This window comes from Chenopodium quinoa, unplaced genomic scaffold (assembly GCF_001683475.1).
Source record: "Chenopodium quinoa cultivar QQ74 unplaced genomic scaffold, ASM168347v1, whole genome shotgun sequence".
Lineage (NCBI taxonomy): Eukaryota > Viridiplantae > Streptophyta > Magnoliopsida > Caryophyllales > Amaranthaceae > Chenopodium > Chenopodium quinoa.
Genome location: NW_018742205.1, coordinates 1555712 through 1580552, shown reverse-complemented (window position 1 = coordinate 1580552; position 24841 = coordinate 1555712). Strand labels below are relative to the sequence as shown.

Sequence of the window (24841 nt, the reverse complement as noted above, 5' to 3'; positions counted from 1 at the left end):
GCCCAAAGGTGGGATTATTCCCATGAATTTTTCCTTATACTTTTTTTTTAAGAGTTCTTGTACCATTATATTGTTATTTCATAAACTAATCCAATTCTTTTAGTATGTCCTTGCCTTTTGTTTTGGCCTTTTGCTTACTTGGATGAGCGCTTTGTCAAACATCATAAGGAAAAAAATTGTACTTGTATATATATTCTGAAGAATTATACCTAGTACATAATAAATGGTGTACTAAACAAAATAGTTCTTATCAAAGGTACATTACTCATAGATAAAAATACAGTATATACTTCGATATATATACTCTATATGCTGTGACGTATTTCTCTGTGTCATGTAGTATGAAGTACATGGTTAGGACTAGCTAATTCCCTGCTTTGCATACAGTCCAAAGCAGCCTATGATCTATGTGAATAAATAGTAACAAACATGTCTATCTTACTCATTGGATCATACTACAGTGACATTACTATACATAATGCGTACAACATTTGGTGTACGGGAATAATCCTCTCTATCTGGTAATTTACTGCTGCTTCAATCTTACTTTCAATATGTACACTCATTGTATGGAAGCGAAGTATACAACCATGTTTTCATCTGCATGGTTAAACTCTCTAACAAAGAATATATCTCCTCTGTTCTCATATGAGATGAATCACTTGCGGTGAACACATGAACATCATTCCCATCTTCAATCCAACTACATCCAGCATTTTTTCGCATTCTTCTCGCTGTTATAATCTTACGTATTCTTAACAAATCATTCCATCTACCAGAAAGTGCATACATATTTGCCAATAGAATGAAGTTCCCAGTGTTATTTGGTTCCAATTCTAGAAGCTTTCCTGCTGCCATTTCACCAAGCTTCACATCACCAGAAACTACGCAACCTCCAAGTAAAGCTCCCCAAGTCACAGAATCTGGTTCCATTGGCATGTTTCTAATCAGCTTGTAAGCTTCATTGGTTTTACCACACTTACTTAACAGGTCAACCAAAGCCGTGTAGTGTTTCAGTGAAGCTTTCACATTATAACGATCCATTGAACTGAAAATCTCATTGCCAATGTCAATTTTCCCAGCATGAACACAAGCAGAGAGAACTGATAAAAAGGTAACCTCATCTGGTACAAAACCATTGGCAAGGATGGTATTGAAAAGAGATATACCTTCCTCTCCAAGGCCATGCATTGCATAGGCAGTAAGCATCGCATTTTGGGAAATCAGATTAGGTTTTGATATCCTACTATTTGCCCTTATTGCGTTCTTTATGCTCCCACATTTTGAATACATGTCTACAAGGGCCGCTCCAATATAGACATTTGAATCATACCCACATCTGATGGAATGCCCGTGAACCTGCTTGCCTCGTTCAATTGTAGCCAATCTAGAACAAGCAGGTAAAATTATCCCTATTGTATAGATATCAGGCCTTAAATTTGTACTCTGCATCTCCTTAAGCAACTGTAAAGCAACTTCATAGTGGCCGTTTTCTACATGGCCTGAAATTATTCCATTCCATGTATATACATTTGGATCAAAACCATACTCTCTCATTCTTTTTAGAAGAATTGGAAGTGCATCCATCTGATTGCACCGAGCATAGCCCAAGATCAGAATATTCCATGTGCTTATATCACTATCATTAACTTCTTCAAATGCCTGCAGAGCAGCCTTAGGATCTTGGAATGTAATGTACATTTCGATTAAGGCTTCTGCCACAAAAGGATTAGAGTTTAGACCCTTAATGATGGCTTGACAATGTATCTCCTTTCCTTGTCTCAGAGAACCCTTGCCAGAACAAGCAGAAAGAGCACTTCCTAGAGTATACGAGTCCACTTCAATCCCTTCTACCATTTGCATCTCCTTAAACAAGTTTAATCCTTCTTCAAAGAGGAGGTTATCCACATATCCTGAAAGCATTGCATTCCATGTTATAAGATCCCTCTTAATCCCGTTCATTTCTAGTTGGTTAAGAAGGTCCTTGGCTTTTGATATTTCACCAGTCTCACAAAATCCAACAATCATAGTATTGAAGGACACTACATTCTTCACTGAAAACCTCGAAAACAATTTCAAAGCATTTTCCATGTCACCACTCCTCCTGTACACATCAAGCAGCCCATTCACCACAATGGGGTTGGTCATAAACCCATGTCTAGTGATATAGGCATGAATCTCCTTACCTAACCTTGGTGTTTGTAGCTTAGCAAGAGCTGGTAAAACACCAGCGATTGTCTGTGCATTTGGCTCCACCCCTCGAGCTCTCATTCTAGATAACAAGTCGATAGCTTCGTTCACATACCCATTTTGCGCAAAACCACTAATAACCCCACTCCAAGAAATGATATTTGGGACAGAATCTCCTGAACTCGACATCTTATCCAAATTCTCCAATGCCTCATCAACCATGCCATTCACAGCACAAGCTGAAAGCAGACAATTCCACGAGACAGAATCTCTCTCGATCATCGTACCAAAAACCTTCTTGGCATCACTCAAACCCCCACATTTCCCATACATATCTATCAAACCATTACCCACATAAACATTCAAAACAAACATAGCTTTTATCACAAACCCATGAATTTGCCTCCCAAGCTCCATATCCTGAAGCCCACTACAAATCTTCAAAACAACAGGAAAAACAAAGAAATCCAACCTCAAATCCTCAAACATCAAATCTAAAAACAGCGAAAAACCATCCTCAAACAGCTCATAATCCACACACACACTTATCAATGCTAACCAAGTGTACAAGTTTCTCTTAGGCATTTTATCAAACAGCATACGTGCATCATGTAAACAATCACATCTACCATACATTTGAAGCAATTTAGTCTCAACAAATTCATGCCCATGAAACCCAGATTTAAGGGCATGAGCATGAACTGATTTACCCAGAAATGGGGTTGTGCAAGATTCAAGAAATGAAGCATAGTTGGTGGAGTCAAATGGCAGATTAGTGAAGGATTGGTCAAAAGAGAGAGAATAGCAGATGGGTTTGCAAATTGATTTCAGTTTTGAGAAGGCTATTATTGGCGGGTATTGAGAATTTGAGCTACGCTCAGGTGGCTGTAACACCCATGAAAGTCGCGGGGTTGCAACAGTTTGTAACGGTATCATAGCCATTTATGTTAGAATTGGAGATTGCCTGTGTTTGTAACTTGTAAGTGGTACGGAGTATATACTCCCGTTGTTTCTTTTAGTGGACGAAAATTTAATGGAGGGACTGAGGGTGTAAATCATAATTTTAATTATCATCATATCAGTATGTCTTTTAACTACTCCGTATCTTTTACAATTGCGTTAATTGAGAATAATAGTTAGTTGTAAGTAGATTAGACCCGTGCGATACACAGATGAGAAAATTATTAGAATGAAATAAATTGTTTCTATTTATTATTTTTCTGTACATACTTATAATTTAAATCATAAAAATATATCTTTCATCATAAATTACTAAGTAACAAAATATAAAAATAAAAGTCAATCTGATCTAATCAAACCATATGCATACAAATTTATATATCTAAGAGTTTGAAATACAAATTAAAAATACATGTAACTTAAATAAATTGAAGCGGTGTAATAAACAAAAAAATAAAATAAATTGAAGCACCTTGGAAATACTGCGAAACAATGGTAACATTTAACGACAACATTAGTTCATTTTGTATAACAAACATCCATATTATTATTGCATGACTTTATAGCTAGGTTGAAGCACCTTGGAAATACTGCGAAACAATGCTTGCACGATCCTTAGTTTACACACACAAATAACAGTAAAACCTTAAAAAAAATTAAAAAATTGTTGTAGTTACCTAAAATGTTTTAGCTCAATATCAATTTTATTTATTCCAACCAAAAAAAAAATATTTATTTATTGACATAGTCAAAAATTGAAAAAAAAAAATTAATAATAACCAATTTCTAAAAAAAAAAACCAAAAATATATATGACATCATAAGTGCATTAGGCGGGAAAATTTTTTATGAGAGAGCGACACGTATACAGTTTGAGGAGAGGATGATGTCAGCAATTTTCTGTTTTAGTAATAGTTAATAGATTGAGAACGTTTTAGAATTAACCCTTTCAATTTTGTAACAGATGATAACTATTTGATATTAGTTCGTAGTTGTGAAAGTAGATGTTAGTTGTAAAAATAGATGTTAGCTACCAATTACTTACTACTTAGTAGTAAGAGCAATTGCTAATCTAGTTGTGAAATTTAATTAATTGTTGAAATAGTAGAACACTTTAAATAATGACAATTCTAAAGAAAATTTAGTACTCCATAGCTTTTATGAACATTGATCTAGTTGAAGAGCTAAAATTTATTTTTCATCACTAAAATACTAAAACTACTCCAAAGATTGTTAGTCAAACACACCATAAAGCCCTGTTTTTTTGAGCTTATGAGTAGAGCATGGAAAATTTTAGCAGAGGAGAACAAGTGTTAGCAGATTATTAATACTCAACATAACAGGGCTTAGTGAAGCAAAACAAATTTTAATAGAGTAGAGCAGACCACATTAGCTCAAAAAAATAGTGCCTAACTTTTTTATTATAACAAAAACTTACACTTTTGTTGTCAACATCATAAACAAAATTACATTTGCTATGTCTACCCTTGGGGCTACATTTAATAACTTCTACACCATAGGGCCACTTTACATAAATTCTAGTTTTACTATAAGGAAGATTCTATTTGACCAAGACTTTCTCTAAGGCTAAATTGATAAATGTATGTATGTGTCTTGCCTTTTTGCACAAAATAAAAAATATTTATTATAAATATCTATTGTGTTTTTTTTAATATTATTCTTATTAATATTATTATTAGAATTATTATAATTATTATTATTTAAATTAATTAAATATTATTTTATGATTTCTTTAAAAAAAAATTATTTTATAATTATTATTATTATTATTGTTGTTGTTGTTGTTGTTGCTGTCATTACAAGAATAAATTTTGACAAAACTAAGTGGCACTAAACTGTAAAGATCTGAAAATTACTACTATTTATCTTTAAGACAAAAAAGACGACGTTGTAGATAATTATGAACTCATGAAGTTTGATAATTTCACAATATTTCCATTCTCCACCCACCAAAAAAAAAACAAAAGAAAAGAAAAAAAAAAGAAAAAGAAAATTCACAATATCAAATAAAATGTCATGAAGTCTAATATATGCATGGAAATTAATGTAGGACAAGCAATGAATGTTAATGGCGGAAAGATGGCAAAAGGTAGCCCTTGCCCTAGAGCTTATTAGCACAATGGTTGTTGACTTGTTGAGACTATGGTCTATAATTGAGAAACATTGTGAGTTTAGACTACAATATTACATATACCCTTCCACAATTATTTCACCCACCCACTCCTAGAGATATTGCCCATTAACCTAATTCTGGTTTGGAAACAACTTATATGGAGTACAATTTATAGTTTATACCATAAAAAGTTCTTACGGATGAGAGAACTCTAATTAATCACTTTGATAAACAAAATTCTCTATTGAACTATTTTTGTAATTAACATACGAACTATTGAATAATCTATGAGAGACTTTTGTCATATTATAGTTAAATATGGAAATTATCAGAGCAATTTTTTTGCTAATGGGTTTATCAATTTGTCCATAATCATAAAATAAATGTCCAATCAACATGACATTTTCGTAATTATATAAATAATTATGGGTCTATATTCATTACAGTCAATTTATTTAGTTTTTTTTTTTTTTTTTGAGGAAAGTCAATTTATTCTATTCTCATTTGATAAACTTGTATTTTTCCGTAGTATCATCAATCTATTACTCCGTACTTGTCAATTGTAAAAGTTAAAATGTTGCAATTTTCAAGAATGGTGAAATATTTGAATGAATGTTAACCGTATGATATAAATTTAGATCTGACGGTTGACATATTATGCGTCTAATTAGTATTCCTCCAATGTTCTCATATTTTTCCCATTGAAGCTTTTCACTTTTACGCTGCACCTCTCTCTCTTTCTCTGTCCTCCCCCCCCCCTCTCTCTCCTCCATTAAAGCGTACTCTGAGTTCTCCATTGAAGCGGCTTCAGAGGTTTCTCTCCTCCATTGAAGCAGCTTCTCAGGTAACATGTTTATTCCTTTTTTTCTTCTGATTATAGATATATTTTTCACAATCTAGGGTTTAATTTCACACTATTTTTAATCTAATTGGCAGTATAGTCAATCTAGGGGTCTTCCTGGATGGATTATTGAACTATTGTTATAATTACTGAAGTTATGAATGCCTATAATGAGCGATTTTGTTGCTAGAGTTTTGCTATGTGTAATTTACGTTCGTTTTCTTAAACGAGAAGAAATTAATTTGATTTTTCGAGCAAAGTTTGATAATTGAGTTAAAGTTGGTTGCTAATGTGCTGCATTTTTCAAGCCTAATCGATCCCATGATGTCGAGCCGAGCAGAGCAGAATTTATTCGAGGCTGTTCGACAGTTCGAGAAGAGGGTGCCTTATGAACTTGATTTTCGGACTCAGGCTTGCTCAGCTTTGCTTAAGGCCTAAGAGATCACTGACATCACTTATAAAAATTAGCAATTGTAAAATCAATGTTAAAGTGTGAAGGAAGAGGGAAGATTAAAAGTGATACGATCTATGTCATAGTTATATACTTATATGGTTACACCATTCAACACTTCAATGTATTGGAGGACTGTAATGATTGAGTTTGGAAACTATTTTTTCCCCTCAAATCTGACATAGATCGGGCACACCAGATTGGTTGTATATGTGCAACAAGGGTATTTGTACAAGTGTGGACTTGGCTATTTGATGAAAGATTAACGTGTCATAGAACTGAATTGTATTTAGTACAGTATTGAATTGTCCAATTCTCAACCTGTTTTCGAAAGAGAATAAGCCAGCAATAATATATATAACCAAATTGGCTTGCTCTCTTGTGAAGCAAATGTTATTATATATATCTGTTAGGACTGCTTTTCTTAGGCATCTGATTGTCATAAATTTTGTTTTATGCACTTACTTTATGCATCTCCTTTACTGTGCATATGTCTCCAATCTAATGGTAGGATAGATTTTAATGTAATGCTGACTCCTAAAGTTCTAATTTCCTAGCAGTATGTATTTTTTGTTACTTGTTCAATGTTATCTTAGACTATTTTTGCTGTAGGTTATTGTGGAGATTCAACATTACTTAATCTGCTGGAAACACCTTTGTAAAGAAGCATGTTTGGTTCAAGTAGCCGTAAGTATTTTTACATTGCTTGTTCCGGCTGAAGTTTTAGTTTTTTACTCTGAATTTCGTTGTTTGTTCTTGAACAGTATTTACATTGAGCAAACACACTTTAATCAATATTTTCTACGCTTATTGCTGTTAATTTTTTTTTTTCTTGCATAATGTCTTGCCCATAATTTGATGGCCCTTATAGCAGATATAGACTAAAAAAAAACTCACTTGGCCGCTGTACACAATGGGTGATCCCACAACTATACTGATGAATCTGATAATGTCTTTGGAGTGCTTATATCTTCAAGTTCGATGATCTCCTCACCAGTATTCTATCTTGAGCACCATCTTGCCTAAGATGTCCTATAGAGTGCTCATTGAAGACAAATGTCATAGATATCTGAACTATGATAGACAGATAGACATGTGACACAAGTCATGCTATTTTACGGGGAGTCATGCCCACATGTCATGAATTAAGTAGATATGTTGATCAACTTATTTTATTCTTGTTTGAGTAGATATGCTGATTAACTTATTGTATTCTTGGTTAAGTAGATATGTTGATAAACTTATTGTATCATTGTTTACGTGGAGTCATGTCCACATGCCATGAATTAAAAATTACCCAGCTTGCAGAGAATACCGGCTGATCTTGTATTGTTGCCTGAATTTGAGATTCTTATCTCTTAAATCTCTCTAGTGGTGTATCGCATTTGTCAGGAGTCAACCACCACTGCTCTGTGTTTGACCCTCTCTGCCTACTCAATATTGCCCTTCCTCATGGCTACTCATGCTTTTGCAGCAATAAATGACTTCTTGTCGTCCCTATGGGGGTTATGCATCCTGTCATATTTGTCAAGGGAGGAGTGGGTCCTCTCATCCCCTTGCTATGCTTTAGGTTTGACTACTACAAGTATATCTTGAATTTGCTCTCTAAGTTCACTGTTTAAGAAGTAAAGGGGCATTATCTATCTTCTAGAAGCGTGATAGTGTGATACTGAGAGTTTATTTTCCCACCTTTTCACTTTATTTTGAGTGGTATTTATTACACCAGTAAAATATGTTTGCTGACTAGCTAAGATGAAAAAATCCAGCTGGTAACAAGAAGTCTTTTCTTTAAGCATGCTTATCCTGCATTCAAATTTTAATTTGTGTTCAATTGTTCTTTTCTTATTTTTTTGGGTTGTGCAAAGATTTATTAATTATACTTAATATCCATGCAATGCCTTTTATTTAGCTTGATCCAGAATCATTATCTCTATGTGCACTATTAGTGTGGTATTGATCATCTCTGCATACATTTAGATTCATAGATTTCCAAGACCATCATCTATGGTGGGATCCTTTGACTGTGAACTATTTACTTTTTCTGACTATGGATCATCTTTGCATCTTCCTCAACTAAGCCCTCAATTGTTATATGTCGATCCTGTGAATGTTAGGAGGATGTGCTTGCAAATTTGTGGATGTGATTTAACTTCTAATTTTCATAAATTAAGTTTTGGTTGAGGTTGCTATAGCATTAATGGCCATGTCACTCATGTGGAAGCAGCACCTTGTGATTGATGTCTTGCTTTGTTTCCATCATAGAGTGAATTGACAAATTGGAAAATTTCACTTCATAGTTGTAATCTTAGATCTTTGGATAATAAGTTATGTCAGAGGATATTCTCTTATAGCCCTTTTTTTTTTTGGTGAAGATAATATGTTTTCAACCTCTTTAAATCTACAAATATGAGTTAAGTGCTATGTTGTATGTGAATTTTCATAGTATGGCTGTATGAAGTGCGTAAGCACATAATTTCTTTAATTACAGGTTATGATGGCTGATGTTTTAACAAATCTGCTTATAATGGTATTCACAATGTGGTTTTTGAACAGCTGTTACAGAACAAGAATTAAAAAAAAATCTTTACAGAGTAGATAAAACAATTCTACCTTGTTTTCAGGCCTTGGTTATCATATTGATTGAAATAAGTAATGGCTGGACAGCTGGCTGTTTGCTTCATTTTTCTTGTTGATTTTTGGCTATTGGTTTCATTTGCTATATGCTTTATAGTGTATACCTCTTGACCTCCTTTAGCTTTGCAAATGGCTGGAGCCAAAGTTGGTCTTGGTGTTACTGTTGTCTTTGCTGCTTGTACCATCTACTATGGCATCTTTTCCTGATGTAGATGGTTGTAGTGTTAAACATTATGGGTTTCATTATTTTCATAGTTTTTTTTTTTTTTTTTTTTTTTTTTTTTTTGGTGTAGATTACTACCTCTTTAAATGAAATTACTACATATTAGTTGCAACTTTTGCCATAAAGGGGTGTTACACATTAGTTGCAACTTTCAATTTTTTTTTCCTTTTTTAGTATGTTTTTTAAATGAAATTACAAAAATTCCCTTACTGAATATTTCATAAACACAATTAGTTACCTAAATCAGATTTCATTAAACTTCTAATCTAACTTAATTAACATAATATTGTCACCCAATTAAATCAACAATCAATTTAAAAAATCATTCACATCCATCATCATCTCCCACAAAATTATCAGCCCACCACTTTAGCATTGCCGCCGCTACCTCAAACCACCACCTTCAACGCTGCTGCTCATCACCACCTTCAACACCGCCTCCTCCCCCGGTGTTCTTTTCTCTTTCTCTCTCTTCTTTTTTTAAAAAATAAAATTGATTAGATCTGATGCTCTAAGAGATGGTTAGGCTAGTTTGGGATGGTTATGGAGTGCCTAGAGGTGATTTGGACACCACCTTCTCAATGTTGCCGCCGCATCTAACCACAACCGTTAACGTCGTCGCTGCTCGAGGTCTGATTTTGGTGCTCGAGATCTGTCGCTGCTCGAGGTGGCTGCTCAAGATCTGATTTCAGTGGTGCTCTAGGTCGTTTAGATCTGATTTTCTTAAAAAATCAAGTTGACAGGGGGTGGTTTCGGTGTCGTTTGGGTTGAGAGAGGGTGATTTTAGGGTTGTTTGGGCTGTAGGGGGTGGTTTTAGGGTTGTTCGGGGTGGGTGGTCGGACTGAGAAGGGGGTGGTTTCGGGCTGAGAGATGGTGGTTTTAGGGTTGTTCGGGTGGTTCATGTAATGAGCCGACCCACACCACCACTACTACACACCTACCACAGGAGAAAGAGACAAATACAACAGAGGGGAGAGGAGGCAGTAGCAGCGACAGAAGGGAATGCAGCAGCAGCAGGGACAGGGGAGCACTCTCCACCCACAACAGCAACGTTGGTGTCTTAATTATGTTCTGAGATTGTTGTTTATGCTTTTGGGTAAAAGACGGAATGTAGTACTTGTAGTAATTAAAGCTAGTTGCCACATCACTAGTTAGAATAGTCCTATATATATGGGAAGCCTAAGAAAGAGAAGATTATTCAGAAAAGTTGTAAGCTTTGAGCTTTGGAGACTTGTGGCCTAAAGTCACTAATTTTGTATTAACCATTATCAATCATTTATCAATCAATCAACCATCCGTCTTTATCTCTATTTATCTTCTAAAACTGTTGCTTAAGCCACGCAGTCCGTTGCAGTTCAGGCTGTGAGGTGGGTGGTTTTTGGGTGGCTGGTGTTGGGCAATGGTTGTTGTGTGGCTGTTGTTGGTGGTGTTGTCAATTTATTAATTACCTTCATTTTCTCTCTCCTACCCTTAATTTACTATACTTTAATTCGTTAATTAACCATTATGAAATTTTGTCTTAAAATCCGTGTCGAGCTCAAAGTTGCAACTAACCTGAAACGGAGGTAGTAATTTGTTATGCTCTCTCTGTGGGTCTTGTCAAATATTTTCTTAATAAGTTGTTTGTTTTGTGATCTATCAGCTTTTGGGCAGTCACCTAGTGCATCCTTTGGATCTCAGTCACCTTTTGGGCAAAGCAATCCAACCAGTAATCCTTTTGCTGCTAATCCTTTTGGTGCTGCTAATCCTTTCGGTGCACAGACAGGAGTTTCAATGTTTGGTAGCACCTCAACTGGTGTTTTCGGTCAATCATCATCACCACTGTCTTCAACACCGGTGTTTGGTGCAGCTTCATCACCAGCATTTGGGAGTTCCAATCCGGCTTTTGGAAGCTCATCATCATCCTTTGGAGGTATGTTGTTGATGTGTCATTTCTTTTTACATTCAGTACTATGCCGCTCTTTCCAATGTTAGAGTGGAACATTTTAACTGTGGAAATCGTAATTTCCTAATTCACCTGTTTTGCAACACCATTTCTAACTCTTGGTACACACATTCCAAGTCAATTAAGGGTGTTAGACTATTAGATTGTTAAGTATTCTGTTATAATTTTACTAGAAATGTTGCTTCTTATAAATCAGGCTCTCTGTTTATCTGGCTGATTTTTAATATCTCGAATGACAGTCCATTCTTCAAATATACTTGCATCTTCACTGATGTCCCCATATTTTCCATACTGTCTTTTTATGTAGTTATGTGGCATACTTTTATCTTAACTGATGTTGCATCTGTAATACTTATCACTGAGTCCGGGTAGCATGGGTCAATGGAGGGAATAGGTTTTCAGGGTTACTGGGAATGCACTAGCTATTATGGTCAGAAATGTTTTCTTATGTGAGCGTAGGCTGTTAAATGCTTATATATTTTGCTAATGATAGTGTCCTTCCATTCCTTGTTCATAGAAACTTGATAAGCCATATTATTTTGTTTTGTAGTCTCTTCTCACTAAAGATTTCTAGCTTGTATGTGCGGATTTACCCACTTATTGATTTTTATACTCATTTTTTGACAAAAGTTCATTTTTTTTTACAGGGTCATCTGTGTTTGGGCAGAAGCCTGCTTTTGGAGGTTTTGGTGCTGGTGCTCAAACAAGTCCATTTGGAAGCTCATTTCAACAATCACAGCCTTCATTTGGCAGTAATGTATTTGGTGCTTCTTCATCACCATTTGGTGCACAAAGCCAACCTGCATTTGGTGGTACTAGCTCCCCTGCCTTTGGATCAACTACAGCATCATTTGGCGCTACAAGTTCCCCCGCTTTTGGAGCTACCAGCACCCCTGCCTTTGGCTCAACACCTAGTCCAACTTTTGGAAGCACAGGAACTGCCTTTGGTGTGTCAAGTTCGCCTGCTTTTGGGTCAGGAGGAGCATTTGGGTCTTCCAGCACTCCTGTCTTTGGCGCTGGCGGCACCTCTGCATTTGGTGGCGCTACCACCCAAGCATTTGGTGCTGCTACAACTCCAACCTTTGGGGCTACTCCTAACTCTTCAGCCTTTGGTGCTGCTCCTTCTTCAGCTTTTGGGGCTAGTACTAGCACTCCAGCATTTGGCGCGGCAACTTCCAGTTCCCCATCTTTTAATTTTGGCTCCAGCCCTGCCTTTGGTCAAACTACATCTACTTTTGGAAGCTCCGGTTTCGGGTCTACACCATCTTCTTCTCCATTTGGTAAATTTTGATTGTTTTGGACTGATAATGTATTTTATACTAAACAGGTGTGGCTTTAACTGTATAATTATATGGCTTCAGCATTGATTATTAGACTTTTTTTGTATGTAGGAGCGTCAACTTCCACTACTTTTGGTGGTGGCTTTGGGCAGTCAAATTTGGGAGGAAGTAGAGTTGCTTCCTACACACCAACTTTAGAAGCTGATGCATCCGGTACCCAAGCTGGAAAGTTGGAATCAATATCTGCCATGCCAGTTTATAAAGACAAAAGCCATGAAGAGCTGAGATGGGAGGATTACCAGCGTGGTGATAAAGGTTTGTTTGTTGTTCCCTTCACCCTCTAAACTGCAACTAAACAACACATGTGGTTAATTAATGTACTCTTATTCTATTGTTCACATTGCTCGAAAATTTTATTATAAGACTATCATTTGAAACGATGCTGGAGCTTTTTCCAGAATCATTCAGTAACTGTCGATTTTGTTACTGTTCATTATTATATAAACTACTTCCTCCGTTTTTTTTAGATGATACCGTTTGACTTTTACACTATTCACAAATTACACTTTGACTAGGTTTTATGATTTATAGCTACGAAACATAGTTAAGTGGGATCTTGTTTGCATCGTCTCAATGTATATGTTATCAATATCTATTTTTTATAATTTTACAATGTCGAGAATTAGAGATATAAATGATTAAAAAAGTGCGTTGGCAAGCGTGATAATAGAATGGTGTCAACTAAATAAAAACGGAGGTAGTATTACAGAAGATACAAGGTTTAATTTTTTCTGTAGAACATTATTCATGCACAAACTTAATTCATTCTACGGAGATATAAACTGTTAATTTTCCAAGTCTTCCTTTTCTGTTATTACAACTTCTGGAGTAGGGCCAGTAGGCAGAAGTATAAATTGATATCAAGCACCATATTCAATAAAACTTAAGTGTAGCAGACAGGATTAGCTTGTTCAGGTGCTTTTTACTCTTGGGAATTAAGCTATTGAGATAATCAGATTTAAGCCTTTCATTGAAAGGAAAAAAGAATTTGATTGAGATAATCAGATGTATTGGAGTTGAAGAACGCCATATCAAAATTACGACTTTGTTGTCATTGATGTAAATAGGAGGAGGTAGAGTATTACTTTGAGGATGTTTTAGTTATTTTGTTCTGCAGCTATAGGGTTGCACTTTTATCCAACATGGGAAGCGGAGTCAGTTGATGAGAGGCCGTGCCCGCTAAATAAAAACATTAAACTACATTATCATATACCAAATTAACCAAGGGAGTGGCGAGTCGGAAGTAATTGACTAATTGTTTCATTCCACATAAATCAATTAATTGCTCTCCATTTTGACTTCTTTTTCTCTTTTGAAAAAAGGGTTTTACCGCAAGTGTTCTTATGAGAAATGGAATACGGCATTTCTTTGGTTTTGGTTGTGGAATTACAAGGATTGAGATCATCTGTTTATTTACTCCTATCCTCAAGTAATGGAACATCCACATATTGTATGAAGGTTAGGAGAGAGATTTGCGTGCAGGGGTGAGTGTAGCTCAATTTCTGATAAAAAGTAGGGAGGAAAAAGTGAAAAACATATTGAAATACAATGTTTATTTTTCTGTGGGAATACCAATATGGTAGATGTTAATGAGTGGTGTATTCATCAATTCTTTCAAAGACGATGAAATAAGTCCATGTGATTCTACTCAATTAAAACTTCCAAGTGAATAATTTGTTTTCTCATTTTGCATCTCAGGATTTATGTGGCTGATTATGCCCAAAATTTCATTTTTAAGGGTATCTTATTAGGGGTGTATACTCTGTTGGCTAAGTCTTATCTTGATATTTTTTCTTGTAAGAAGAAAGCTGTGTTATTGTTTGTATATCTCTTTCTATCTTTTTACAGTGCAATGTCTTTGACCTCTGCTAGGATTAAGTCCTTGGTTCATCTTTTTATTAGATAAAGCTTACTTGCAATTTTTTGGGCAAGGCTACTGCCTACATACTCCAAGAATGCTCTGTTGATGTTTGCTAAGTTGGTTGACTGTCATGATTTTGACTGAACTTAATACATTATAGTAATCTTTACGTTATTTCAACTGTTTGTATTAAAAATTTAATGTTCTATTTCCATCCATTGGTGTCTATTCCAGGTGGTCCTGCTCCTGCTGGTCAATCTACTCCAGGGATGAACTTTGGCATGTCTACTCCAGCGCCGACACAAACACCAACACAGTCAAGCCCCTTTTCAACCCCAGCGTTTGGACAGACGTCATCAAACCCTTTTTCAACATCTGTACAAGCAAATCCATTTGCTTCAAAACCTTCTGGTTTTGGAACTACTACCTCAACATTTGGTTCCTCACCTTTTGGCTCTAACACAACACCTGTTTTTGGGTCAACTCCAGCATCAACACCTTCCTTGTTTGGATCATCGACTCCAGGCTTTGGTTCAGGCACTTCCCCTTCTCTTTTTAGTGGAATGTCTTCCGCAATTGGATCTACATCTACATTTAATTCTGCACCTACTCAAGGTGCTCCTGCAGCATTTGGTTCCACTTTTGGGAATTCTCAGCCATCTTCCCTGTTTCAGCCATCTTCCTCACTTGGAACAGGAACTACTTTTGGGCAAACTAGTTCCTCCATTGGACAGAGTCCTAACTTCGGACAAAATATGTTTAATAGTTCATCATCTGCCTTTGGGTCAAATGTATTTTCAAGCACCACAAGCAACCAGTTTAATTTTTCTCAAAGCACTGTAAGTCCATGTTGAATTATTGTGTTTTTAAATTTCTATGTATGAAATTTTATATATTTTTACATAAAATTATCTGTTGCCATTTCTAGTCTGACATAAAATGTATGTGTTTATGCTGTAGAGTTTTATGTTTTACTCTTGCAAAAGGAATAGGACTATTTTCCTTTTTGCTTCTTAAGATATTCAACGCTGGTGCTTGAGTATTGGGCTTTTTTTTTTTTTTTTTTTCCTGTTGTCATTTTGATAATGTAAACTGAGAAGGAAAGCTATTTGAAAATATACATGTTATTAGCTAGAATTTAGGTTTGCGGGAAGATCCTAATTTCTTAACTATAGAGAGAGGATAACTGACAAAGGGACGAGGGACTAAACAGACTACCACCCCTTGTTAAAGATCTTATGGAATTCACCTCTAAGTTAGAGGACTCAAAACTCATAGTTGAAGAATATTGATTTCAAGCAATTGATTGTTAAAGCTGACAAATTCAGTCTGTGTATTCTATTGTTTAATGAAATTTCCATGAAGAAAATATTTGAGAGTAAATTTTGTGCTGCCTGAATGCTATTCTTATTTTCTATTTGGTTGTTTTGCAGCCCTCTCTTTCATCTCCCTTTCAATCCAGTCTTCCTACACAGACAACTAGTACTTTTAACTTGAGCACCTTTGGTCAGGCGCCAGCAGGTACTTTTGTCAATTTTGATCTCTACTTTTGTATATTAGGTTTCTATGCATATTTTCTTATTATGTATTCCATGTGTTAGGTGTGGGCAGTGGCTTTGGTGGATCTGGCATGTTTGCACAGAATCCTGGACAGCTGTATGTTTACTATGCTCTTCTTCTGTTGCCTTTTTCTTCTCAATTATGTTGCACCTGCTTTGTTTATTTGATTTTGGCCACAAGCTTTGGAGTCTTTGGCTTGTTTAACATGGAATAGATGCTTGTATGACTCATGCCTGATAAACATCTGTGCGAAAATGAATGTTCTCAAATGCATGTGGCATATTTTATTTTCCATCATATGGGGATGGGATGAGAGGAGGCAACAACTACCTATGCCCTTTTCCTTCTTAATAGGGAAGCAAAGTGTTTCAGGCTTACATCACCCTGAATAAGGTTGAAGGATATGCAGGAAGGTTTAGCTTTGATTGTCTGAAAGGTTAGAAAAAATACGTCTTTATGCCTCTGAGCTTCACCTTGGAGAGAATTCAATGTATATGAAAAGTAGGTTAATATAAATGTGGAAGGATAACTGTGCGTCTGTGCCTACATATGAGAAGCACAGAATACCTTAGCTTCTCCTGTTACTCTGTTAGACTGTTGCTTTTCTGCAATACATATATTATCTATTTATCTTGTGCGAAGCAATTAGGGTGTTTTGAATCTAAATGAAAGATAAAAAGTCAAAATCGTTAGCAACTCTAATTTTCAATAAATAGCACTTTTATGGTATAAGGAGGGATAATTCAACAATAATAGACTGAACTTAAGTTGCGATCCATGTTCTACGAAATTAGGCTAAAGTAAGATATTAACAAATATAACTTGATGTATGAATCATGTTAACAAAACAAATGTATTGTTGTCAGATGCAATTTTTTATTTTTATTTTCATGCTCTCCAGACTCCAGTGCTGTAATTTTAAATCCTACTTCTGTTTTTTTGTTGATATAGCTCATAGTTTTGTCCTTGTACTTATATTATCAATTTTGTTTATGTTAAATATTTCCCTTTTCATTAAAGTACATAATAGTATGGGTTTTTTTACTTGCTTCTGTGGTTGGTTATAAAGGATTTTGAATTCTCTGGTAGTCTGATTTTATTGTAACTTTTAAGAAAGACAGAAGAAAATATGATTTGCTTGTCATACCTTTTTTTTTTTTTAAGTATTTGGACATCTTGTTACTCATTTGTGCGCATAATTTTGAGCAATTTAGCACTTCAATTTGAAATACTTCCAGTGCATATATAGAATCGATTACTCACAAGTCACAACAGCAACCATATAAGTTGATTACTAATATACACTTTTCGCATGCATTCCACAGATCTTCAAACCAGATATCTGCAGTTGCCCAACCAGTTGCAGTCACAAATCCTTTTGGGACCCTTCCAGCTATGCCTCATATGTCAATTGGAAATACTGGAACCTCACCATCCATTCAATATGGGATCTCTAGCATGCCTGTAAATATGTCTATCCAGCTCATTTGTTTAAGATTATGCTGCAAATATTTAGAGACGTTTGTGTATTTGATGCTATTACCTTCTTTCCAGGTTGTTGATAAACCTACCCCTGTCAGAATATCATCCTTTTTAACGTCACGACATTTGTCTCAGAGGCGGATCAGGCTACCCGCAAGGAAATATCATCCTAAGAATGATGGTTCAAGGGTGTGTTTATGAGTGTATCTCATTGCTATTTCATGCACTTGTGCAAACTTTTTCCATAAACTAATAGTTGTTGCATGCAGGTTCCTTTCTTCAGTGATGATGATGAGGCGCCTAGCACTCCTAAGGCAGATGCTCTATTTGTTCCCAGGGAAAACCCAAGAGCATTGATCATTCGGCCGATTGATCAATGGCCAAAATCTTCAATGAAGGAAGCGTGTGTCTTGGTGCATGAAAATGGTATTGAATTTCTACATCTTGTAAGAGTTAGAATAAGTATTTTGGTACATTGATCTGGTGATTCCTCTTTAGACAGTTGTTCCTGCTGTCTTCACGTCACTGTTCTATTGACTTTGCTTTACAATGGAGGTTGTGGAAGTAGGATGTCCTTGGGAGATAATAAGAGATAATAATGAGAGAAGTTAGATTTTGGGAAAGAGTCAGAACTTAGATATTTGCGTATGTATATGCCTTTTTCTAAATATCGTCTTTCTAACTTCATTTCGCATTGTTTGTACCTTTTCGCTTTGATGTAATTTATAAATAGTGGAAAGAAAATGTGGGAATTGTTTCGAGTGGAGCAGTAAATTCTAGATGTGTTAAAGAGATGAATAATTAAAAAAAAAAAAAAAAACTGAAACATACCAGAATGGAAAGGGGTATATTTACTGGGAAGCCATATTTTATGTAATTTCTAGGCTATAACTTCCTTTATGATGACATCATATCTGCACAGTTTTAATGATTTGGTTAGAGTTTAATGTTTTAATTGCTCTGTCTAACTCTCCCCCTTCTTTTTTCAATACGTTGAAAGGTAATACACCAAATGAGAATGAGCATCTTGAGAATGGATCCCTTGCTGAAGGGAATGGTAGTAAGTGACTTCTTTCTTCCTGATTTGAACCATTAGGAGTTTACACTATGCTCGAGGTTTTGTTAATAAATTTGTTTTATTGTTCAGAAAAAGTATGATGATGCTTTGAATTTGTTGATTGCTCTTTATTTATGTTTATTATTATTATTTTTTATTTAACATTGTGTCATATCGTATATGAGTGTGTGTGCAAGGACGGATTGAGAGAGAGAGAGAGGGGGGGGGGGGGTGAGGCTATCTAGGCCATGTACTGCCCCATGATCCATATAATATGCTATATCATCTGTTGTATTGGTTTAAGTCCACTATAACCTATGGTAGTTTAGTGGTAAACTGGTAATGCAGGGGATAAGATAACTTTTGTCATCGTGATAGTGGCCACAATTTTGAAGCACTCACCCACATCAGTTTCTTTTTAAGGAGCAGTAACCTTCCCCTCAACCTCCTTTTTTGCCAGTTTTCTAGCTGTATATACTTCCTCTATTTTCTTTTACTTGCAACACACTTTTTGGAGGTGATTAGAGAAAGAAAACGAATAAATTTATCGATATAATTTTAACAACAAGAGTATGGAAGGGTTAGGTTCTATGTGTATAAATTGTTTTGATTGATTTGTTTGCTTACTATATAAGACGGTGTAAAAAGTAAAAGAGAATGGAGGAAGTATTTTTTTTTAGTCTTCCTTGGACCTTTTGCCTCTCATGAAAAATGTTCTCAAATAATAAATACCTGGAAATTTTGTCTAGAACTACCCGCAAGATAGGGTCATTTGTGAACAACTACCCATTTTTTTTTATCTGTTTACAACTACCCGCAAGTTTGAAAACGTTTGGGTAGCACTACCCATTAACGTTTTCCGTCCATTTTCAACGTTACTGGGGCCCACATTGTACACGTGTCAATTATTTATTGGATAAAAAAAAGAAAAATCAGAAAACCCAACCCCACCCTCCTTCCCTTACCATCCCATCCCCACTGCCCACCGGCCACTGGAACCAGCAACCCCATTCCCCTCTCCACCGGAAAACCCACACCGTTCCTCCCGCCGGCCAGCTGCCCTGCACCGCAGCAACACACTGCCGCAATTACTAATTCGCCACCCACAATCACAGCCAACAACACCCGCACACACAGCCCACAACACCAAACAACCACCATCACCACCAGCCTAAACCGTCAGCTGCAGCACCCATCTCCACCTCATCACCAATTCGCCACCCGTAATCACCAATTTGCCACCCACAATCACTAAACAGCCACCATCACCACCAACCTAAACATCGCTTCAATCACCATCACCACCATCAGCCCCGATTTGGTTTCTGGGTACGGGTTTGGGTCCAGGTGAGGGCGAGGGTGAGAGCAGTAGGGTGGTTTGTGGGTTCGGGTATGGGTGTAGGTTGGGGTTTCAGTGGTTCGGCGATGGTTTTGGGTAGGGCAGAGGAATTCGGCGACGGTGGTGGGGGTGTGGGTTGGGGTTTCAGCGGTTCGGTACGGTGGTGATGCATTCTTTAGGTTGCTGTTTCGGCTGGTTTAGGTTGGGGTTAGGCTGGGTTCGGAGATGGTGTGTGCTGGGTATGAGTGGTTGGGGTTCGACGCTTTCTGCGGTCAGGGGCTGGGTATGGGTGACGGCGGTGGTGGCTGAGTAGCATTTTAGTTTTTTTTTTTTTTTTTTTTGGGTGGGCCCTAGTAACGTTGAAAATGGACGGAAAACGTTAATGGGTAGTGCTACCCAAACGTTTTTAAACTTGCGGGTAGTTGTAAACAAATAAAAAAAAAAAGGGTAGTTGTTCACAAATGACCCTATCTTGCGGGTAGTTCTAGACAAAATTTCCTAAATACCACTTCTTTTTTTTTCTTTTTTTCTTTTTTTTTTTTTGTAAAACTTGAATCCAAATAAAAGTTATAAACAGTTGTACTCGTAAATAAGCTCTATTAGAAACATGATCTTAAGCAATCCTCTCATTTGATTCATACCATATCACCATCACTACAGTTTGAAGAGCTGAGAGCCGTGGTCTCGCCTTTCGATTCATACTAGGTGATTGCTCCTCTTTGCCACCATTCTGACCACATATAATCTCCCATTAAGTCGCAACTCTTTCCAATAATTTTAGCTACACCCATTTGAAATTTAAAGGGACCTACTGTAAATGAAGGGGGGGAGGGGGGGGGGGTGGCGGGGAAGGTAAACAAGGACAGAAAGGGTGGATAGGTTGTAAGGGATACTGTCTATAATATGGTTTTGAACTCTGACAAGTATGTGACATTATGTCTTGTTGACTTGCAAGTTGGGCTTTCTTTTAAAATTCAGCTTAATTTAGGGTTCAAATTGAAGCTATTTTATGCAATTAAGTGCAGGGCTGTGGGCATTTTTCTCTTACATGATCTTAATGGCTGTTAAGTTTTAATTAAATTGACCTTTTAGGTATATAAGTTAGACCACTCTATCACTGCGCCTTGTGCCTTGCATGAGATGGTTGACGGCACAACTCTCTTAGCGTCTTATGAATGTATGTCCAGGGATGGCTGGATGCTGGATTAGTCCTGGGCTGCGCCTCGTGTGTTAAAACTAAGATCATCTCTGCGGTGTTTGTCTTGTGTGTTTTTATTATTTCAATTCTCATAAATCTGAATGTTTTCAGGCATGCCCAATGGAAATGGATTGATTAAGGAACGAAGTCATCCTGTTAGAATCAGCCAGAAACCCGGTGCTACCTCTGATGATGCTTCAAACCATAAAGGAGATTCTTATATTACACTTTCAGGTCACAGAGCTGGTGAGGCGGCTATAGTATATGAGCATGGGGCTGATATTGAGGCAATGATGCCTAAACTTCGGCACTCCGATTATTACACAGAGCCCCGTATTCAAGAGCTGGCTGCTAAAGAAAGGGCTGAACCAGGGTTCTGCAGACATGTCAAGGATTTTGTTGTGGGACGACATGGTTATGGAAGCATTAGATTCCTGGGGGAAACTGATGTAAGGCGGCTTGATCTCGAGACGCTTATCCAATTCAACAATCGAGAGGTAATCGTCTATATGGATGATAGCAAGAAACCCCCAGTAGGTCAAGGTCTTAACAAGTCTGCTGAGGTTACCCTTCTTAACATCAAGTGCTTTGACAAGAAGACTGGTAATCAAATCTTAGAAGGACCGAGGATTGAGAAATACAAGGAAATGCTGAAGAAGAAAGCAGAGGATCAAGGTGCTGAATTTTTGTCCTACGACCCTATTAAAGGAGAGTGGAAATTTAGGGTCAGCCACTTCAGCAAATATGTGCTTTATGACGATGACCAATGGGATATTGCTTGACAGTCACTGTTTTTCCTTTAAATTAGCAGCAGATGTTATATGTACCTGGTTGCTGCAAGTTTTCTGCTGGCAGGTCCTTTGTTGCGATCTTTCATTTGGTTTGTTTTTTATGGGTTTTGTATATGCACCAATTATTTTTGGTTCTACTGCCATCTTATGGTGGAAAATTGTATTGTAATTTTAATTTTCAATTTTGGTGATGGAAGTATGGAACGTTTGGAACTAGTTAAAATTTAGAAAATTAGTTCTTCCCGGCCTCCTGGGGTTCTGTTCTCTTGGCCAACGGCCAACGCTATGTCTATAATTTCTCATATAATTGGTTTAAATCTGAAGGAAAAGTCTTATTAGGTATACACTTAAGTTAATCTGTATTAGTACTTGCTCTGTTTCATCAGTTTATACAATTCTTAAGGCACATTTGTTAATGGATTTCAAACAGCAATATCTGCAATCAACAGTTGGTAAAAAAAAACATAATAAATTGCTATTCAAATTTTGAAAAATATAATAAATTGACTAACTGCTTTTCGAGTTACAAGGATAATTTCACCCAAATCATGGCAATAAAATAAGCACTACCCTTATGTATAACTCCTCTAGCTTATAAGATATGGAGTACAATAGATAATACGGGTATCACAATAGCACTTATTTTCTCCTATGTAAAACAACTCACATGTGCGCAATAAGAGGTTCAACTGTATACATCTCCAACTCCATTTATTTGCTCCTGTTGATAACATTTCCTGAAAATTCAAGCCCCAAATAAAGATTAACAAAAACCCAATTCAATTATAACCCAAAATTTCTCAAAAACACAATCCAATAACAAATCCCCAAGATACTTTTTTATTATAATTCCAACTGAAAAATTGAAAGAAACCTCAAGATTTGAGCTTGGAACAAGCAGAAATCCCAGATTGAGAGTAAGAATCTTCCCAATTAACACCATCAAAGCTCCGAATTTCAACATGGGTTAAAGTCCCAGGATCTAGGCAAGCTAGAGTAACCCCAATACCATCTGGGTTCGATCGAGGAGTGTAGAAAGAGGTGATTCCACAAACATTACAGAAAGTATGCTTAGCAATGTGGGTCCCAAAAGTATAGGTAGTAATGTTTGATTCTCCAGAAATTAATTTGAAATGGTTAATTGGGACAACGAAATGGGTGTTACCCCTCATTGAACAGGTTGAACAATTGCATTTCCAAGCGATTAAAGAGGTGGGTGCTTCTACTTTCCATCTTACTCTCTTGCAATGGCATCCTCCATTGTGGGTTACTAAGGTTGGTTCTGGGTTTGAGTTCATTTGAGCAGAGGAGAAAGAAAGAAAGGGAAATCAATGAATGATCAATGAATTTGGGAAAAAAATTTGGTCGATGTATTTATATTGGATGGTCTAATGATTTAGGGTGTCTTATTAGTGGGTTGTTGCACGAGCTTACATAAGGTAGGCTTTGTCAAAAAGGTGGGAAGAAATTTAATAATGGAGTGAAACAAATAGAGATAAATTTAACCGTTAATTTCTTTAATTATCAATAAGTTGACATGTTTGTTTTGTAAATGAGAGGGATTAGGATAATGCTTTCGCTAATATTTCTTTGTGGGCAATTTTTTACTTTCAAGTTTGCTAAAGTATAACATCAATTTTACATTGTAATTATAAAAAGTTAAGACGAATTTAATCAAAATTCGTACAATTAAACTTTTCGTTCCATACATAGAAATTACAAAAGACGATTAATGTGACATCATAAATGACATCAACAGTAAAATTGTATTGATTAAAAAAAATAGAGGAAGCATAATACAATGTTTACACCCTTGATAAGTAAGACACCTAATTTGACTAAACCTATCAAAGATAATATCAAAGTATATGGAGACATTTGCAAACTACAAACCAATAACAATTAAACAAGCACAAGCCAACAAGAATGATGAAAGATTTCATTGTCTAATACTTGTATTTTTTTTTTTTTTTTTTTTTTTTTTTGTTTCCAGAGGAAACAGTCATTTATGAGGAAAGATTACACAATTAAACTACACTGTTCGAATTATGTCATTATGTTAGACATCCATTTGATTGATTTTATTTTCTCATTAAAAAAAAAAAAACAAACATAGAAGAGAAAAAACAGTGACTAATTGGAGCTATTCCCAGTTTGCAAGTGATGAGAATGCTCCCAATTACAGCCATCGAAACTCTTAATTTCAACATGTTTGAGAGTCCCTGGATCAACACAAGCAAAGTTAACCGAAACAGCATCAGGGTTCGACCTAGAGATGTTGAAGGAGGTGATGCCACAGATGTTACAAAATGTATGCTTAGCAGTGCAAGTACCAAAAGTGTAGGTAGTAATGTTTGATTCACCTGAAATTAGTTTAAAGTCGTGAGAAGGAACACTGAAAGAGATATTACCCCTCTTTGAGCACATTGAACAATTGCATTTCCAAGCAGTCACACTTTGAGGTGATTTGAATATGTATCTTATTCGTCCACAATGACATCCTCCTTGGTGAGATTTAACTAATTGCGAATTCGAGTTCATGAGATGAGTTAGAAAGATCAGATGATAGCAGGTTAATGTTATACAAGGGTATGGCCAAGGTTGATATGCATAGCTCAACACTTGGAGCTTACATAGATACATACATGCCATATGGGAGATCTCAGGGAAAACATATAAATAACATTTGCATGGCTGTTGTCAAACAAAGCTTATTTAAGCACGTGTTTTTGAACTCAAATTTTCGTCTCAACCCTATGTCGGGATCCAAAATGGTAATGGGTGGTAAAGAATAAGTCAATTTACTATGAACATTTACATATAAATTACATAGTAC

General features: G+C 36.2%; 2 protein-coding genes and 2 pseudogenes across 2 annotated transcripts; 1 reads left to right on the top strand and 3 right to left on the bottom strand.

Moving 5' to 3' along the window:
• Positions 1-186: 186 nt before the first annotated feature.
• Positions 187-3221, bottom strand: LOC110728234 (pentatricopeptide repeat-containing protein At5g08510-like). The gene has a single exon (XM_021907908.1). The coding sequence runs from the start codon at positions 3130-3132 to the stop codon at positions 550-552; it is 2583 nt and encodes an 860-aa protein (XP_021763600.1). The 5' UTR covers positions 3133-3221; the 3' UTR covers positions 187-549.
• Positions 3222-5973: 2752 nt separating this feature from the next.
• On the top strand, positions 5974-22347 carry LOC110728217 (nuclear pore complex protein NUP98A-like). Its single transcript, XM_021907884.1, has 13 exons — positions 5974-6127; positions 7188-7262; positions 11075-11344; positions 12025-12657; positions 12769-12972; positions 14813-15417; positions 16012-16099; positions 16180-16234; positions 17464-17602; positions 17693-17809; positions 17890-18046; positions 18621-18680; positions 21326-22347. Exons 2-13 carry the CDS (start codon positions 7244-7246, stop codon positions 21994-21996), a joined length of 3018 nt encoding a protein of 1005 aa, XP_021763576.1. The 5' UTR covers positions 5974-6127; positions 7188-7243; the 3' UTR covers positions 21997-22347.
• Positions 22348-22470: 123 nt separating this feature from the next.
• On the bottom strand, positions 22471-23604 carry LOC110728226 (annotated as a pseudogene).
• Positions 23605-24001: 397 nt separating this feature from the next.
• On the bottom strand, positions 24002-24546 carry LOC110726255 (annotated as a pseudogene).
• Between the last annotated feature and the right edge of the window lie 295 nt (positions 24547-24841).

Bases quoted from the DNA above. Each gene is read 5' to 3' on its own strand.
- LOC110728234 (XM_021907908.1), bottom strand. From the start codon at position 3,132: ATGGCTATGATACCGTTACAAACTGTTGCAACCCCGCGACTTTCATGG.
- LOC110728217 (XM_021907884.1), top strand. The intron at 11,345-12,024 runs GTATGTTGTTGA...TTTTTTTTACAG, and splicing joins CTCATCATCATCCTTTGGAG to GGTCATCTGTGTTTGGGCAG. The intron at 15,418-16,011 runs GTAAGTCCATGT...GTTGTTTTGCAG, and splicing joins TTAATTTTTCTCAAAGCACT to CCCTCTCTTTCATCTCCCTT.